The 17,937-nt window shown below is 36.0% G+C and overlaps 2 protein-coding genes and 1 long non-coding RNA gene across 3 annotated transcripts; all 3 read left to right on the plus strand.

Annotated features, from left to right (window-relative positions):
* Positions 1–9: 9 nt before the first annotated feature.
* LOC133805692 (uncharacterized) lies at positions 10–4,677 on the plus strand. Its single transcript, XR_009878998.1, has 3 exons — positions 10–109; positions 1,032–1,139; positions 4,447–4,677. It is a non-coding gene; the product is annotated as an uncharacterized LOC133805692 (long non-coding RNA).
* Positions 4,678–13,127: 8,450 nt separating this feature from the next.
* On the plus strand, positions 13,128–13,991 carry LOC133832715 (protein PHOSPHATE-INDUCED 1-like). The gene has a single exon (XM_062263028.1). The coding sequence runs from the start codon at positions 13,128–13,130 to the stop codon at positions 13,989–13,991; it is 864 nt and encodes a 287-aa protein (XP_062119012.1).
* A 1,455-nt stretch (positions 13,992–15,446) lies between these two features.
* Positions 15,447–17,528, plus strand: LOC133805702 (uncharacterized). The gene is made up of 6 exons (XM_062243868.1): positions 15,447–15,858; positions 15,952–16,063; positions 16,152–16,321; positions 16,447–16,726; positions 16,796–16,968; positions 17,125–17,528. The coding sequence occupies exons 1-6, from the start codon at positions 15,558–15,560 to the stop codon at positions 17,271–17,273; spliced, it is 1,185 nt and encodes a 394-aa protein (XP_062099852.1). The 5' UTR covers positions 15,447–15,557; the 3' UTR covers positions 17,274–17,528.
* Positions 17,529–17,937: the final 409 nt, after the last annotated feature.

Below are 17,937 nucleotides of genomic sequence, written 5' to 3' on the forward strand. Positions count from 1 at the left end.
TCTAAAGGATTCTTCTGTTGTATGAATAGTTATATGAACTGGGTTGGAACTGGGACAATTTAGAACTTCTAGCACAGGGCAGAAACTTCATGTTATGATAAATGGCAGTGTAAGTAACATCTCATTCAATGGAAGTCTTAAAGGCAGTGCTAATATAACAATACAACTTTTTCTATAAGCCCTGCTAATTTAAAATTGTATTTGTCCTCTGTTTTTGCTAGTCTACTTAGTTTTGTTTCCTCAACTGAAATATATGAGTACTACCCTGTTTTTGTTTCTCAGGCAAGTAAAAAAGCCTTGGATCCAGTTGCTCCAGTTTATAAGTACTGCCTTATATCAATATCTAACATCTTAACTTCAACATGCCAAAATGAGGTTAGTTGTCTCCATTTTCAGCGTTCAAGTCTAGCGCTAATCCATATTGCATTTTTTTTCTACTTTTGGGTATAAACTTATATATGGCTCTTTCTTGCATGAAGTTTGGGGTGAATTTTAGTTAGTCATTTTAAAGTCAACACCATAGGTTTGCTGTTTTAGCGTGTTCGAGTTAATGCATTTTCTTTCCTGATCATTAATTTTTTTATTTGAACAACTGACCCATTGTTTCTCATTTAATATATTTTAATTAATACACCGACTAGGTTGCTGATTTGAAAGATTCTGCAAGCTTTATTCTAAGAATAAACGAATTGTACTAAAAAGAACCAAATCTTGCACAAAGTCTAGGTTAATTTGAGAAAACCTAGCAAAAACTCCCAGAGTAGAAATTCTAAACTTTAAAAAGTAACCAAATTCTTCTATATATCCCTTCCAAGTATTCTCTTATACTATTTATAGACTAACAATAATACTTACTAGCCAACCAATAGAACTTGAGTAAATTTACAAGTCAACACACTAATCCTATATAGCTCTATTCAATATCTGATGCCTAACAAAATGTTTGCAGATCATATAGTTTTAGATGGCTTCTTTGATGTGATTACTGATTATTGGCATTTTAAGATAATTTATATTGTAAATATATGCAGGTTTCTGCCAGTTTAGTCATGGTGCATTTGATTGAGAAATTAGCTGCTGGTGATACTGGAAGTTTATCTGTATCAATACTTCAGAAGATGAGCACCATGTCTAAAAAGGTTTGTTGCTTCCCTTTTAAGATTGGTATAGTTAGTTTAGATAAATAGTTCAGGCATGTTGTCCTAAATTAATTGGGAAGTATTGAGCTCTTTGAGGGCTCATTTTAACTAAAATATTAACTGGAACTTATTCACTTTCTTTCAGTTTTTCATAAATTTTAGGTAGCATAATATCTCTGTTTTTTTTTAATTCCATTTGCAACTTAAAAGTCATCCTGCTTTCTCTGAATTGTTAGCCCAATATTCACAGAGCGGTTATAGGTATTAAATTCATTTTTGTTGTAAATCAAAGCATATTGATTCATGATACCATTATTGAACTTCTGAAAAAGCTTTGGAGCTTATTTGTTTAATGGTCATTAACTACATGAGGTGTTCCTCTTATTTAGTATTTTAATTTATATTAGACTGAGCATAAACTTCTTAGTTGCATGAGTGATCTTTTTGAAAGTTTTTTTAAGTTATGATAGGTTTCTTACATTTTGTGGTGTATCTCTCTATTTAGAGATAGAGTTCGTCTCTTAAATTACCAAAATACATGTTTCTCTCAGCACCATTGATCTATTTCTCTTCATTTTATTTGTAAATATGATTTTGTTTTTCCGCATTTGGGTTAGCATTTATAACTTGAATTTCAAATTGGAAGGTCACTTTTGTTTTAATACTATGAAAATTTCAGGGTCATGTATAGTTTCTTATGTAAATGATTTCTAAACATGCGCTAGCTAGCTTTGGCAGAGAAACCAGTTATGTAACGCCCTGGGTAGCCAAGACCGTTACACTGTGTGTTTATAAAGTGCCAAACTTGCTAACCAAGTCATTTAAATAAAATCGTGTTATTGAAACTATTAAGGAACTAGGGTTGAAAGCGTTTTGGTTTCGTTTTGGTTTCAAAAGCCACATTTTCATTAAAAAAAACATTGTTTGCTTACACGGGATCCCAAAAAAATCAGTTTAAAGGTCGTTTATAAAAGTTACAAGGTTCAAATACATTAACCAGCCATACTAAGGAAAAACGAGCAGTTAGGTAGATCCCTGTCCTGACTCACTCCTCGACCATGGTGATCGAACAGCTGGCTATGTACATTTCACCTCAGAGCTCTCCACCTCAGGCTTGGTCCAGCTTGCCCTTGCCTTTACCTGCACCACGTAGCACCCGTGAGCCAAGGCCCAGCAAGAAAACACAACAACAACAGAGCATGAACAATTAACAGACAAGTCAACATCTCACATTGCATCACATATACTCAGATATATCATCAGTCAGTATAATCAAGTATTCCACATACTAGGCATTTCAGTTCATAATATTCACAATTCACAAACGATAACCAGGGCTAGCGCCCTCAGACCGCTCCCTCCGCTATCCCGCTGTTCTTGGCTCCCAGTGGCCAATTCGCGCTCTGTGCGCTAAAATCATGTACGGCACTCTTAGACCGCTTTTACATGTCCCATGGCGTAATACCAATGTTGACACGATATATCTTTCGGGAGCACTTAGTCCCATCACAATCATACAACCGGGTGCAGTTTTCTTACCTTTCAATTCACTAGTTCCCGATGCCTCGAAGCCGCGAGCACGGTCCTCTACCCCGAGCCTCTCCAAAGACCTAATCACAACACAAATGAAACTTCCTTTGTCATTAATCAATCCAAAACTATTTCCCGGAACCAATCCCACACTCTCGGAACCCCCAAATCCTAAAACAATGCACCGAAGGCATCCCCCGAACCCCCGGAGCAAAGGCTCAAAATTGCAAATTCCTATGTCCTGAAATTGGCCTAGCGCCGCGGCGCTGCCCTATAGGGCCGTGGCGCCCAGCAAGTCAGAGAGCACACACCGCCCAGAAATAGCCTTGCGCCGCGGCGCTCCTTCGCGAGCCCAGAATTTTGGGTTTTTCCCCTGCGTTTTCCCGAACCCAAATCACTCCAAATCACCCCAAACTTATACCTAAGCCCCAAAACCAACTCAAAACCCCAAATAAACCTCCCAACAACCTACAAACATCATAATCTAGCTCAGTTATACTACCATTCACAGAATTCATACTTAGATTTCAGACTCAACACTTAAACCAAAACTTGAGAAAAAGTACAAACCAGACCTCTAAATCCCTAAATCATAACAACTACGAGATTACAAACATGTTTAATACCCTTACCTCAATCAAAAATTCAACTTGAGCTTCCTCCACTCCAAGATTTAAACTGAGTTTCCCCTTGACAAACCAGCTGAATTTTCATGCAAAACAAGTCATGGCTATCTTTCAATTCCTTCCAAAATCAAATTCAGAACTTAAAAAAACATGGACCAAATCCTTACCTCAGTATAAACCTTGATATGTGCTTGATTCCACACCCTTAAGCCCTTTACTAGCCTCAAAGAACACAGCTTAACTCCTCTTCCACTTAGCCTTCTAGGTTCTTGATTCTCCCTTTCCTTCTTGATCTTTCTAGCCTTCCAAGTCTTAACTTCAGTTATACTTAGCATAAAAGAATCGTATACATCCTTTTCCCTCAACCAAAACCATCTATACCACTGCCAAAAGACTACCTTAGCCCTCCACTAATATCCCTTCCTAACTAAACCTCAAGGGCATATCTGTCCTTTTACTAGCTTTACAATTCTACCACTTCTCCAACAAAACCTGTTACTCTCTAAGGTTACTAATAGTTACACAAGTTACCAAATCACCAGTTACCATTATCTAGCTTCCTAGGACCGTCTCGGCACGTGCATCGCATTGATATCACCACACCCACGTGGTACAATTCACATAGCATAATTATCACATAACATAATACACATAGTCATATAACATGCTTAAAATCATAATCATGCATCTTAATCATTAAAACCACACATAATTCCCATTATGCCCTCCAGGCACACTAATCAAGGCCCTCAAGCCTTATTAGTGAATTTGGGTCGTTACAAATTATGATAGTTATTTATATATATTTATATATAAGAATAAAAGAATATCATTAAATATGATAGTTTATATATAGCAGTATAGTATCTATAGTCCCAACTGACTATTTTGAGTCATCAGACTCATCACCATATAGAAATTATCTACTGATTCTCTCTTATTTTATTGTTCATTTGAAAATTCCCTAGCTCTTTCTTGATAGCTCTCTTATTTTATTGAACTAAAACAGATAAGTATTTATCTTAGTTTTCCATTTTCTTCTTTTGAAGTTTTCAATGTATCATTTAAGAAAAGACTGTAAGTTTGTTGTTGTGGTGGCAAGAACTTTTGTTCTTAATAATAAAAGGACTTTTTTTTTTTACAATGTGCAGGTATATTGAGATGATTTCTTTGGAGCAATTCTTGACAACATTTGTAGTTGAGGCCTTTAGAATGGAAGAATGTATTTCACTAATTTTTGTATACATTTCTTGTTTTGTATTTAGTGATAAAGGAATCTAAATTTGGCATAAATTATGTTGTAATATGATTTCTTAAGCCTAGACTAGTAGACTAAATATTGTAATTACATTTGAGTAATTAATAAAAATCTATTTATGTTACCTTATTTGGCTTCAACTTTCATATTTGTTTTCCTAGTTTTGTGTAAGTAAAAAAAGACTATGTTTCTCTAAGCTAATATAACACATGTGTTATACTAAAGTGTAGTATAACACAAAAAATGTGTTATACTAAAGTATAGTATAACACAAAAAATGTGTTATACTATAGGGTAGTATAACACAAAAAAAGTGTTATACTAAAGTGTAGTATAACACAAAAAAAGTGTTATATAATCGACTATAAATAACATAATTAAACACTTATCTATATATTAAAATAACACAAAAATTGTGTTATCGTTGACAGTACAATAACACATATGTATAACACTGATAAAGTGTTATGTAAAGTACCCTGACCTATGATAACATAGTCGGTCTTAACACATCAGAAAGTGTTATCGTATGTTTTGATAACACATTTTTGGTGTTGTTAAAAGCATTTTTTCTTGTAGTGTTGAGATTTCTTGTTGGTAAGTATCTTCTCGATGGTTTAGTTCATTCCTCTTCATCTCTTTCTTTTAGAAAACTCACCTCTCTATTAATGGTTTTTAGGAGTGTTCCAAAATCCCGACTTTGTTCTCATCATCCCGGTATTTTGGTAAGGAAAATAGGATAGATCTTATATGTTTGTATGATATGTTATGATATGTTTATGTTATGATATGTTTATGCTATAATAAGTATATGTATGCTATGTTTTGTAGTCCTTGGGCATATGACTTGTTTAGATAACAAGCCCCAAGATTATGTTTTTAGTCGCTTGGGCATATGACTTGCTTAGATAGCAAGCCCCAAGATTAGTTTATCATTTTCATGGTTTAGAGTTATGGTTTACCCTACCTCAGATATTAGATAGGGGACCTAGATGGGTTATCATATACTACCATGTGATCTAACCTACCTCAGATATTAGACAGGGGACCTAGATGGTTTATCGCATGCCATGTTAATGAGTTAATGGCCATTAATATTGTAGTCCTATATGGTATATGTTCTTATAGCCATATGTTTTATAGTGTATGCTTATGATATATGGTATATGTTTTATAGTTTATGTTTATGATGTAGTTTTATGCTTATGATATATGATGTATATTTTTAGTAGGTTTTCCTTGCTGGGCATTAGGCTCATTCCTTTATTTTTTTTAGTGTGATGCAGGAAAATGAATATGGAAGGTGGAAGGATTCTTGGTAGCTTGGCTTGTGTGTTGAGGATGGATGGAATGTGTGGACTGCGTGTCGATCGAGGATGAAGTTATTTATTTTTAGTCTTTTAAATCATGTTTTTCTGCATTTAGTTTTATAAATTATTTTCTTTAGTTTAAAATTATGTTTTATGTTTTAAACAATGGGTACCCATGCCATATTTTCTATTATTATGTAGTTGATACAATATTTTGAGATTTAATAAAGTTATATTATTTCTTATGTACCTTTCCCAAAATAGTAGCTATGTATAGTAGATCTAATGGTCCAAGGTCTTAGAAATAGTTGGGTTATTACAGTTGGTATCAGAGAAGTGGTCCATTTGTATGAAGTTCTCCTTGATACACACGCTCAAGCTCCGAATCTAACCGCCAATGTAAGTGATTATGTTATAGTTGTTATGATTATGTGTTAGTAAAACGTTTTAGCCCTTATGTTTTTAGTTAAGAATACCTGTAAATTAGTTTATTTTCTTTATTTATTATCTTTGCATTTATGATTGTACATAGTGAAAACTTTTTTTTCCAAATAAATATCATGGTTATTTTGTTATCATGTATGAGTTTGATTTTTCTTTTGCAATCATAATAAATAATAAATAAAATAATTAATGACTAAGTTCGGTGAGGGTGGATACAAATCAATGAACCAAGATTCTATATTGAGAGTTAGGGGGCCATAGTAGTGGGAACGATTTTACTGATCCCAGCCCTCCCTCAGTATGGTTAACTTTGGAACAACGACGAGTTTCGAGCCTGAGAATTAAGTCATATAGGATAATTAGAAACACACTTAGAAAATAATAAAGATGGCTTATTTTTTTTAAAGTTTAGAAACACACCCTAATTTTAAAGAAGGCTCACACATTTTTTTCATAAGAAGTCATAATTAATAGGTCTGAGTTATGTTTGCTTAGATTAAGTTTTGCCTTAGAGCCTAATAGGGTAAGTTCTAACATGTTCTCGACTGTTAGAACTTTTGTGGAAGATGTCGTTCAGAAGATCTGCTCGCAACAACGCCAATGCCTCAAGCGTTGCTCCTGAAACTTATGAAGCCCCTCCAGGTCGCAGAAGGGGAAGGCGTGCAACCAATGCTGTTGCTAAAGAGAGAGCGCCGCCGCCGTCGGCTGACAACACTGCAGAAATTGCAAGACTACAACAGCAAGTGGAGGAATTACTACAGCAACAGCGACAGCAAACTCAGACTCAGCCTCCACCTCAGCCTCAACCACAGCCCCAGCAAATGGCTCAAGTACCCCATCAAGTAGGTCCTTATGGGGGATTGCCAATGGCGAACTATGCGCCATACCCAGCTCAACACATGGAGCCAATCTATGAGCAGTTTCGTAAGCAACACACTCCAAACTTTGAAGGGACAACAGAACCCTTTAAGGCAGAAGAATGGCTCAGAAATGTAGAGCCGATCCTAGCGCATATGAATCTCGGCAACGCGGACCGTATATCCTACGTTTCGTCTCTACTTAAGAAGGATGCTAGAATATGGTGGGACTTAGTTCAGCAGACTAACGATGTCGCCACCATGACATGGACAAGATTTGTGGAGCTGTTCCACAAGAAGTATTACAACTCAGCAGTCATCGCTACAAGGTTCGAGGAGTTCGCTAGTTTGAAGCAAGGCAACTTAACGGTAGTAGAATATGCTCGACAGTTCGACAGATTAGCCAAGTTTGTACCAGAGTTGGTTCCAATTGACTTTATGAGGGTGACCAAGTTCATTAGAGGACTTAGACTAAAGATTGAATTAGGGGTTAAGCTAGCAAACCCGGGAAATACTACCTATGCCAATGTTCTAGAAACGACAATAGAAGTAGAAAGGCTTCAGGCGAATGTTAGTAAGGAGAAGGCTAGTAAGCTTGAGCCTAAACAGCACGGTCAACCTCAAAATGGTCAAAAAAAAAAAAACAGCTGTCAGCATAGCAATAGTAATAGTAATGGTCTTTAGAGAAGGAATCCAGATGATAAGCAGTCCAATGGTGATAAAAGAGCATGGACAAACAATGGAGGCAATAAGTCGGGTTATGTAGAATATCCGCAATGCTCTAAGGGCCAAAAGAAACATCAAGGGATGTTTCAACTGTGGTTAGGAAAGTCATCGAAAGAAGGAATGTCCATAGCTCAAGCAGAAGGAGAAGAGGGATTAAACGATGGTTCCAGACCAAAGTCTTTGCCTTGACCCAGGGAGGAGCCCATGCTAGTAACAAGCAGTTACAGGTCAGATTCCTATCCTCGATAGTATATGTTCTAGTATCGCTTGATTTGGGAGCAATATACTCGTATATCTCATTAGGAATGATAGAGAAATTAGACAAACCTTGTAGAACTAGGTTTGTGACATAGTTGCCTTCGGGTGAAGTAGTCATATCATCATGGATAGTACGAGGCGTACCGATCAAAATTGAGGACGTAGAACTAGAAGGAGACCTGATAGAATTGGAGATCAAAGACTTCGACATGATATTAGGCATGGACGGGCTAGCAAGGCATGGCATAACCATCGATCGCAGACGTAAGCAAGTGATGTTCGAGACTCCTGACGGTCAGAAACAATGCTATATGGGAAAAGTTTTAGGACTACATATGCCGCTTATTTCATCTCTCAAAGCTCAGGGATGATAGAAAAAGGATGTTACGCATTCTTAGCTAGTGTTACGCATGTGGTAAAGGGAACACCACTAAAGGTCGGAGATGTACATATTGTAAGGGAATTTCCAGAGGTATTTCCTGACGACTTGCCAGGATTGCCGCCGACTTGGAAGATAGACTTCACAATCGAACTAGTACCGGGCACCGAGCCATTTGCTATGGGGAGCACCGGTACTATTTATGAAGAAGAAGGATGGAAGCACGCAGATATGTATAGATTATCATGAGCTGAATAAGGTGAAAAATAAGAATAAGTACCCGCTACCCCGAATTGACGACTTGTTTGATCAACTCCGAGGGGCAACCATTTTTTTTAGATTGATCTACAGTCCAGGAATCACCAGCTCAAAGTACGGGAAGAGGATAATCCCAAGATGACTTTTAGAACTCGTTATGGGCATTACGAGTTCTTAGTTATGTCTTTCGGTCTTACCAATGCTCCAACCGCGTTTATGGACTTGATGAATAGGGTCTTCAAGGACTACTTAGATAAATTCGTCGTAGTGTTCATCAACGACATCTTAGTATACTCCAAGGATGAAGAAGAGCACGAGGAACATTTGAGATTGATTTTGTCACGACTAAAGGAGCATCAACTTTACACCAAGTTCAAGAAATGAAAATTTTGGCTTTCACAAGTAGCATTTCTCGGCCACATAGTATCCAAGGACGGGATTGCGGTAAACCCATCAAAGGTAGAGGCTCTGAAGGATTGGCCAAGACCAAAGAACGCATCCGAAGTAAGGATTTTTCTGGGATTAGCAGGTTATTATAGGAGGTTCATAGAAAGCTTTTCTAAGATAGCCACTCCACTTACCAACCTGACCAAGAAGCAGCAAAGGTTAAACTGGACGGATAAGTGTGAAGAGAGTTTCCAGTTGCTTAAGGATATGCTCAGCACTAGTACTTTGTGTACCGACACCCAATGATAAGTTTGTAGTCTATTGTGATGCGTCGAAGTAAGGATTGGGTTGTGTGCTGATGCAGAATGATAAGGTGATAGCCTACGCCTCAAGGCAAATGTAGTTGTTGATGTGCTAAGTAGGAAGAATTATGGAAGTCTAGTAGCGTTAGCTGGAATAGAAAAGCCGCTACAGTAGGAGCTGATCAATGCTGGAATAGAAGTAGTCATTGGTAAACTGGCTAACTTGTCCATTTAGTCAAGTCTATTAGAAGATATATGGAATGGGCAAGTGCATGATGACACGTTAGTAACACATATAGATGCAGTTAGAGAAGGGAAGGCCACAAATTTCTCAATATCAAGTCAAGGGTTATTAAGATATAAGGATCAAGTATGCGTGCCAAACGATCAAGTGATTAAGGTGAAGATTCTAGAAGAAGCGCACAGTACCCCGTACTCAGTTCACCCAGGGTCGACTAAGATGGCACACGACATCAAGGCAATGTATTGGTGGCCAAGGATGAAGAAGGACATAGCAGAATTTGTGTCTAAGTGTCTAGTATGCCAGCAAGTGAAAGCAGAACATCAGCGGCCTGCAGGTTTATTGCAACCACTTAGCATTCCAAAATGGAAATGGGATGATATGGCCATAGATTTCGTGACGGGTTTGCCATGAACAAGTAAGCAGCATGATTCGACTTGGATAGTAATAGATAGATTAACCAAGTCAGTTAATTTCCTGTCTGTTAAGACTTCGTACACAGCAGATCAATATGCATACGTTTAAGTCACCCTACAAGCTACTTTATGGAAGAAGGGTCGATCGCTGTTGCATTAGGACGAGGTAGGAGAAAGGCAACTACTTGGACCTGAAGCTGTTAGAGGAGCTCAATTTGTAGTAGCACTGATTAGAAAGCGTATGCTCGCTGCTCAAAGCTGTTAGAAAAGTTATGCGGATGCCAAGCGGCGTAATGTGGAATTCAAAGTCGGAGATCAAGTTTTCTTAAGAATATCTCCTATGAAAGGTGTGAAGCAGTTTGGGAAGAAAGGAAAACTTAGTCCTTGATCTATAGGTCCTTTTGAGATATTGGACAAAGTGGGAGCAATTGCATATAGATTAGCCCTACCGCCAGCTCTAGTAGATAGCCATAATGTGTTCCACATCTCGATGCTGCGTAGATATGTGTCAGACCCATCTCACGTCCTCAAGTACGATACGATAGCACTCCAGAAAGACTTGAGTTACGAGGAACGGCCAGTTAGCATCCTAGATAGAGGGATGAAAGAATTATGGTCTAAGAGTTTTCCGATAGTCAAGGTCCTATGGAGTAATAGTTCTGAACGGGAGGCAATGTGGGAGTCGGAGGAGGACATGTTAGCCTGGTATCCGGAATTGTTTGATAAGTAAATTTCGGGGACGAAATTCTTTGTAGTAGGGGAGAATTGTAGAGTCCCAGAATTTACTTAGCTAGTTAGATAGTAGTAGTAGCAGCAGCAGCAGTAGCAGCAGCAGCAGCAGGAGCAGTAGCAGTAGTAGTAGTAGTAGTAGTAGTAGTAGTAGTAGTAGTAGCTAGTATTAGTTATAGTATGTTCATTACTATAGATTTTGGTTCAAGCCGGGACTTAGTTGGAAACTCTTAGCAATAGTTATGGATTTTATAAGTTTAATCTATAGTTTAAGAATATTAATTATAACATAAGGTTTGATTAATATTGCTGGTTATTAATATGATAATTATTATAACCTAAGGTTTAGATAGAGCCAATAAGAATATGACACTTGTCATGAGCATAGTTATTCATAAGGTTTGGATAGAACCAATAGGAATATGACACTTGTCATATGTATGATTATTAAGGAATTATTATTTTAATGATAAAATAAGGGAAATATAAGACTTAGTCTTCACCAGAATTTGTTAGGAGCGTGACATTTGTCACGATTTTATTTATTTGTGATTTAGATATTTTATTTATTTGTGATTTAGATAATTAAATAGATTTTTCGTAACTTTAGGGTACTGTAACTTCCGACCTATTTTTTACCTAGTTATGTTATGAATTTCGAAAAATAGTATTTCTAAAAAGTTGTAGATAATTTAATTAGCTTTTTAACGGTATAAATTTATTCTAAATCGAAGTCCTAAAGCTCCATATATGTTAATTTTACTGTAGGTTAGTTTAGAGTTACAAGATTTAGAAAGTTAGAAGTTGGGATTCTATTTTAAATTTAAATTTAAATTTGGATTATAATTAGAAGATTTTTATTCCTAGAACTCTATAAATAGGATCTAGCACCAAGCTTTTTCATTCATTCTTCAAGCATTGATCAGAGCCTTCCAGGTGCTAGTGAGACTATAGAGTGATAAACACTTGGGTTGGGGTTAAAAGCTTTGTCATTCTAAGCTTATTAGACACTTGGGAAGTAAGGTTCATAGATTGTATTTTGGTTTCGAGGTGTAGTTCGGTCATAACAATTTCAAATGTATTCCTATTCTTAGTTCCTTTTCTGTATTGTTAGTTCTTATAGTTTTTCTCTACTCAATTCCTAACCCAATCTTCTCTATTCTTGGTTAGGCATATAAGTTCTTCGAACTTGAGATTTCTTGTTGGTAAGTATCTTCTCGATGGTTTAGTTCATTCCTCTTCATCTCTTTCTTTTAGAAAACTCACCTCTCTATTAATGGTTTTTAGGAGTGTTCCAAAATCCCGACTATGTTCTCATCATCCCGGTATTTTGGTAAGGAAAATAGGATAGATCTTATATGTTTGTATGATATGTTATGCTATGTTTATGTTATGATATGTTTATGCTATAATAAGTATATGTATGCTATGTTTTGTAGTCCTTGGGCATATGACTTGTTTAGATAACAAGCCCCAAGATTATGTTTTTAGTCGCTTGGGCATATGACTTGCTTAGATAGCAAGCCCCAAGATTAGTTTATCATTTTCATGGTTTAGAGTTATGGTTTACCCTACCTCAGATATTAGATAGGAGACCTAGATGGGTTATCATATACTACCATGTGATCTAACCTACCTTAGATATTAGACAGGGGACCTAGATGGTTTATCGCATGCCATGTTAATGAGTTAATGGCCATTAATATTGTAGTCCTATATGGTATATGTTCTTATAGCCATATGTTTTATAGTGTATGCTTATGATATATGGTATATGTTTTATAGTTTATGTTTATGATGTAGTTTTATGCTTATGATATATGATGTATATTTTTAGTAGGTTTTCCTTGCTGGGCATTAGGCTCATTCCTTTATTTTTTTTTAGTGTGATGCAGGAAAATGAATATGGAAGGTGGAAGGATTCTTGGTAGCTTGGCTTGTGTGTTGAGGATGGATGGAATGTGTGGACTGCGTGTCGATCGAGGATGAAGTTATTTATTTTCAGTCTTTTAAATCATGTTTTTCTGCATTTAGTTTTGTAAATAATTTTCTTTAGTTTAAAATTATGTTTTATGTTTTAAACAATGGGTACCCATGCCATATTTTCTATTATTACGTAGTTGATACAATATTTTGAGATTTAATAAAGTTATATTATTTCTTATGTACCTTTCCCAAAATAGTAGCTATGTATAGTAGATCTAATGGTCCAAGGTGTTAGAAATAGTTGGGTCATTACAGTGGCCTTTTTTTTTACATAATTTGGGATGACACGTGGGATTCTTTCCGATGAGTTCGACAAAACCCAGGAGCCACTTCCTTTCCAGTACCACAATGGCCCTCTTCTCTTTGGAAAAATCTCCATTAACCTGATATGGTACGGAAACTTCAAGCCATCCCGACGAGCCATTGTCTCCGACTTCATTACCTCCCTTACTTCTCCATCTTCTTCCAAACCCAAAGCAGACCAACCATCAGTCAACACGTGGTGGAAGACCATCGAAACCTACCAGCGCCTTACCAACTCCAACTCCAAGAAACCTTCGTCCCTCTCCGTCTCATCAGGAGCCGAGTTCATCGACGAGACCTACTCTCTCGGAAAAACGTTGACCAGTAAACACATCGTGCGCTTGACCTCCAAGGGCGGTCAAAAGGATGCCGTCAAAGTTGTTTTGACTGCCGCTGACGTTGCCGACAACAAATTGAGAGGAAATATAAAGAGCTCCAAGTTCTCTTACATCTGGGTCAGAAACTCGGAGACCCAGTGCCCAGGTCAATGCGCATGGCCGTTCAACCAGCCCATTTACGGACCACAAGCACAGCCACTGATTGCTCCAAACAACGACGTGGGTCTTGACGAAGTGATCATCAACCTGGCTAGCCTTTTGGCTAGAACCGCAACGAACCCGTTCGGAAATGGGTACTTCCAAGGGCCGAAGGAGGCTCCACTAGAGGCGGGTTCGGCTTGTCCCGGTACTTTTGGGAAGGGGGCCTACCCTGGATACGCCGGTGATCTCTTGGTTGACCCCACGACTGGTGCCGGCTACAATTTTCACGGCGGCTATGGAAGGAAGTACTTGCTTCCGGCTCTGTTTTACCCTTCCACCTCCACTTGTTCTACCTTGGTTTGATCAGCTTAAGATACGAATTAAGAGCATTTGGAGGTGTTATATGATATGATATGATGTGCCTAATACTTGTTATTAATTAGTATATATAAATATATATATATATAAATTTATATGTAGAGAGGGATTGATAATTAATTATTTAATTTTTTTTGTACACTTTAGAGTCCCACGTGTCATCCTAAATTATGTAAAAAAAAGACCACATCATCCTCCCGTTACAAAAAATGAACGGAATTGGACGGAAGTCCTAATTTACATGACTGTGAATAGATCGGGAGGATTTTTTAACTGCCTAGAAGATTCAGGGGGCACGATAATGCATATGTAATAGTTCGGGGGGTAAAAAACCTAAATAGCCTTTCTTTTTTTCAATTTTAACTAGTTCTTTCTTTTATCTTTTTATTATTGTCCAAATGTAAATTATTTCTTGAAAATTAAACATAAATTAAATTGAAAATTAATATTTTCAATTAAAAAAGATATTACAATAAATTCATGAGAATATTAATTAAAACTTAATTTATTTTACACTTTAAAACTAATAAATTGATATTTTTGAGCATTAATCAATAGATCTACATTACAAAGTTATATTTAATGTCTACTATTCATCATTCAAAACAATATTTTATTAATTTTTTACTTCAACACAGCATAATTATGTATTACGAAGTCTATGCATAGATCAAATAATTAAATACCTATTTAACTTAAAATTTCTTATTTGTAAATTTTTTTTTAGATTAATTGATATTCTAGTTTATCTTATAAATTTGGATAAATTTAAATTATAATATATGTGGTATTATATGGGTAGATGTTGTAAATATTAAAAGATATAAAAATATTATTGATAGTTTTAGAAATATTTAAAATGAATAAAAAATGTTTAAAAGTATAATATTTAAATGATATATTGAAAAAAATATAGAAGTTGTTGTATTGTATAATGTAAATTTTTGAAGCAAAATAGAAAAATATCTGTTTTAAATATGTATTTTAAAAGATGGAGTGTGTGCTCTAAGGACAGCTCCAATCGGACTACAAAATGGTAAATATAGTGCTAAAAAGACACAAAATCAAATCCAACTCAACTCCATTTATTCCACTATTATGTTGTCAAGCTACAATACCTCTACTATATTTGGTGGAGTACTAAAAAAATGACAAAAACAAAAGGTAGTACTACTTTGCTTTTTATATTAGTATTTAATAATAAATATATGAATATTATTTTATATATAAGATAAAATAATAAATAATATACTTTAGCGCAATTTTTGATGTGGGGTTGAAATGAAAAAAATATATAATGCTAAAATTCTTTAATTTTGATGTAGGTGCATAAGTGGGTTAGAGATGTCATAAGTTAATGTAATTGTGAATTTGTGATCATAGGATCCAAGGAAAACGATCAAACAAATAATCATAGCTGCTGCACTCTAATCAAGTTCTTTCATTCACTACTACTTTCCTATTCGTCAAACATTACGACCTCAATTGAAGTAATCCCCCAAAGCGCAAAAAAAAAAAAAAAATAACAGAGTTTCCTCGTTGGGGTTGCTAATGGCATCTTCGCCATCATCATGGAAACCCCGAATTCCCCACAAAAAAACAGAGAGTGACGTTTCATCTTCTTCTTCATCTCTACCTGCTCTTCCCCATAATATACTTTTCTCTCCAGAAGATCATTTTCGAAATTGCGACACTGGCTTTCAAACAGCTCCTTGTTCTCCGCCGCCTCATCCCACCGACTGTACTTTTCCGGCTGATGTTTCATCCCAAAGCGGAACTTTCATTCAAATATCTTCTCCTCCTTCCCTCCAGACTACCAAACCCTCTTCCCCTCTTACCACCGTACTACATGGTACTGTACATTTCCTCTTTACATACTACTGTTAAAAGGGTTTTTATTTATTTTAAGGCGAAGATTTCTCATTTATGTTTTGGTAACGTTTAGAAAGAGATGCTCTACCGAGTCACAATTTGCTCAAAATCAAGTCCTTTTCAACACTAGCCAAATCGTCCATAGAGAAATTCAGTAATGATTTTGAAGCAGGGGGCTACAAATGGTATGTTAATTGATCTTGTAAGCAACTCTAAATTTGATCTGCTTGCTAGCTGAGTTCATTACACACTGAACTTTATTACAATGTATAGGAACTTTTGTATATACCCAAATGGGGACAAGAGCAAAGATGGGGAAGATTATATATCTGTCTACTTGGAAATTTTGGAAACAATTACTCTCGCTGCTGGGTGGGAGGTTAATGCTATCTTTAATTTCTTTATATTCGATCATATTCGTGACAAGTATGTTGGTACCCAAGGTAGCTTCATCAAATACTTTCAGTTAAAATATTTCAACTTTAGTAACATGTTATGAGGACCAAGTAAATGAGTTTCATTGTTCTTACCCTTTTTCCTCTTTACCTTGTGATTGTGAGATATGCAGATGCTTCAGTAAGGCGATTCCATTGTATGAAGACACAATGGGGTGTAGTCAAATTTGTTGATCTGGAAACATTTAACAACCCATACAACGGTTACCTTGTTAATGACACATGTAGTTTTGGTGTTGAGGTTTTCATAGTCAAAACTAGATCGAAAGCTGAGTGTTTAACATTGATTAACAATCCCGTGACTCTCAAGGCCGGTTGGAATTTCTCTTCTGTGACAAAAGTAACACGTAAATTTTTAGAAACTCCTTTCGTTGTTGGTGGAGACTACAAATGGTATGCTCTGTGATTAATGATTTGGTTTATAATTGAATGTCTCCATGTAATTTTTTACATCTTTCTCAGGAGGCTGTTATTCTATCCAAGTGGTTACCAAATAGAAGGGAACAAGATCAACAATATCGTTTCGGTATATCTTTATGTGGATACTTCGACACTTTCTGCTGGCACTAAACTACTTGTGCATTACACTTTTCGATTGGAAGACAAAAGGAACGGCAAACATTTTGAACGAAGTGGTGAGATCACAACTCTTAATTCAATGTTTTCCCTGCATTTCTTAAAATTGTGACTTTTATCTGAGTTTTAGATGTGGTTCTTTGTTCTTGAAGTTGTGATCACAGATTCACAATAATGATTGTAAATTTTTGGTTTTGGTACTTGTTCTTTTTCAGATACCAAACTGTTTGGTGCTGCTGCTCGGGGTTTTCGTGAGTTCATGTCTGAGACTAAATTCAGAGACCCAGAAAATGGTTTTCTGGTGAATGATGAATGCCTTATAAGAGCAGAGTTTGAAGTTCTTGGTGTAGTTACACTAGAATAGTCAATTATATTGCCATTCGGCTTTACATTTTCTTTTGGTTGCTAATCAAAGGATGTTGCTCTAGTTAACACTGATCATTTTTATGCTAGAGCTTAAGAATGTAGACATCTTCCATACTTCATGGAGTTATTAATTATAAATAGTTGTAAAATGGCTTAGAACTAATTTATCGTTCTCTTAAGGGAAGATTAGGATTTCTAAATGCAACGAGGCAATGTTTTAAATAAATATATGTCAACTTTCTAATTTGGCAAAGATTGATTCTTTTGGCCCCTCCCCTTTTCCTTCTTACCTATTTTCTCCCTTATAAAATCTTTAAATAATGTTTTATTATTTTACTTTGGTTTTACCCCATATTATAATTGTACCACTAAAGACCATATATAGCCTTGAAATTTCAAAAATTCAACAACAAACCCTATGATTACTAAAATGTACAACAGATAACCTTTAAAATAAATTAACAAATCAAGAATAAATTAAAATTTTCAAATATAATTTCATGACATCATTTACTTATAATAAAATGAAAGAGTATCTTTCAACAAGGTGTCTAGAATTCGGTCCGTTATATCTGGTATTTAGGTAAAACTCAAGGAGTATACCCTTTCTTCTCTTCACAGCCTTAGTTTTAATTCTTCACTTGCTTCAAAATTCTTTCCCA

Source organism: Humulus lupulus, chromosome 1 (genome assembly GCF_963169125.1).
Source record: "Humulus lupulus chromosome 1, drHumLupu1.1, whole genome shotgun sequence".
Taxonomy (NCBI): Eukaryota; Viridiplantae; Streptophyta; class Magnoliopsida; order Rosales; family Cannabaceae; genus Humulus; species Humulus lupulus.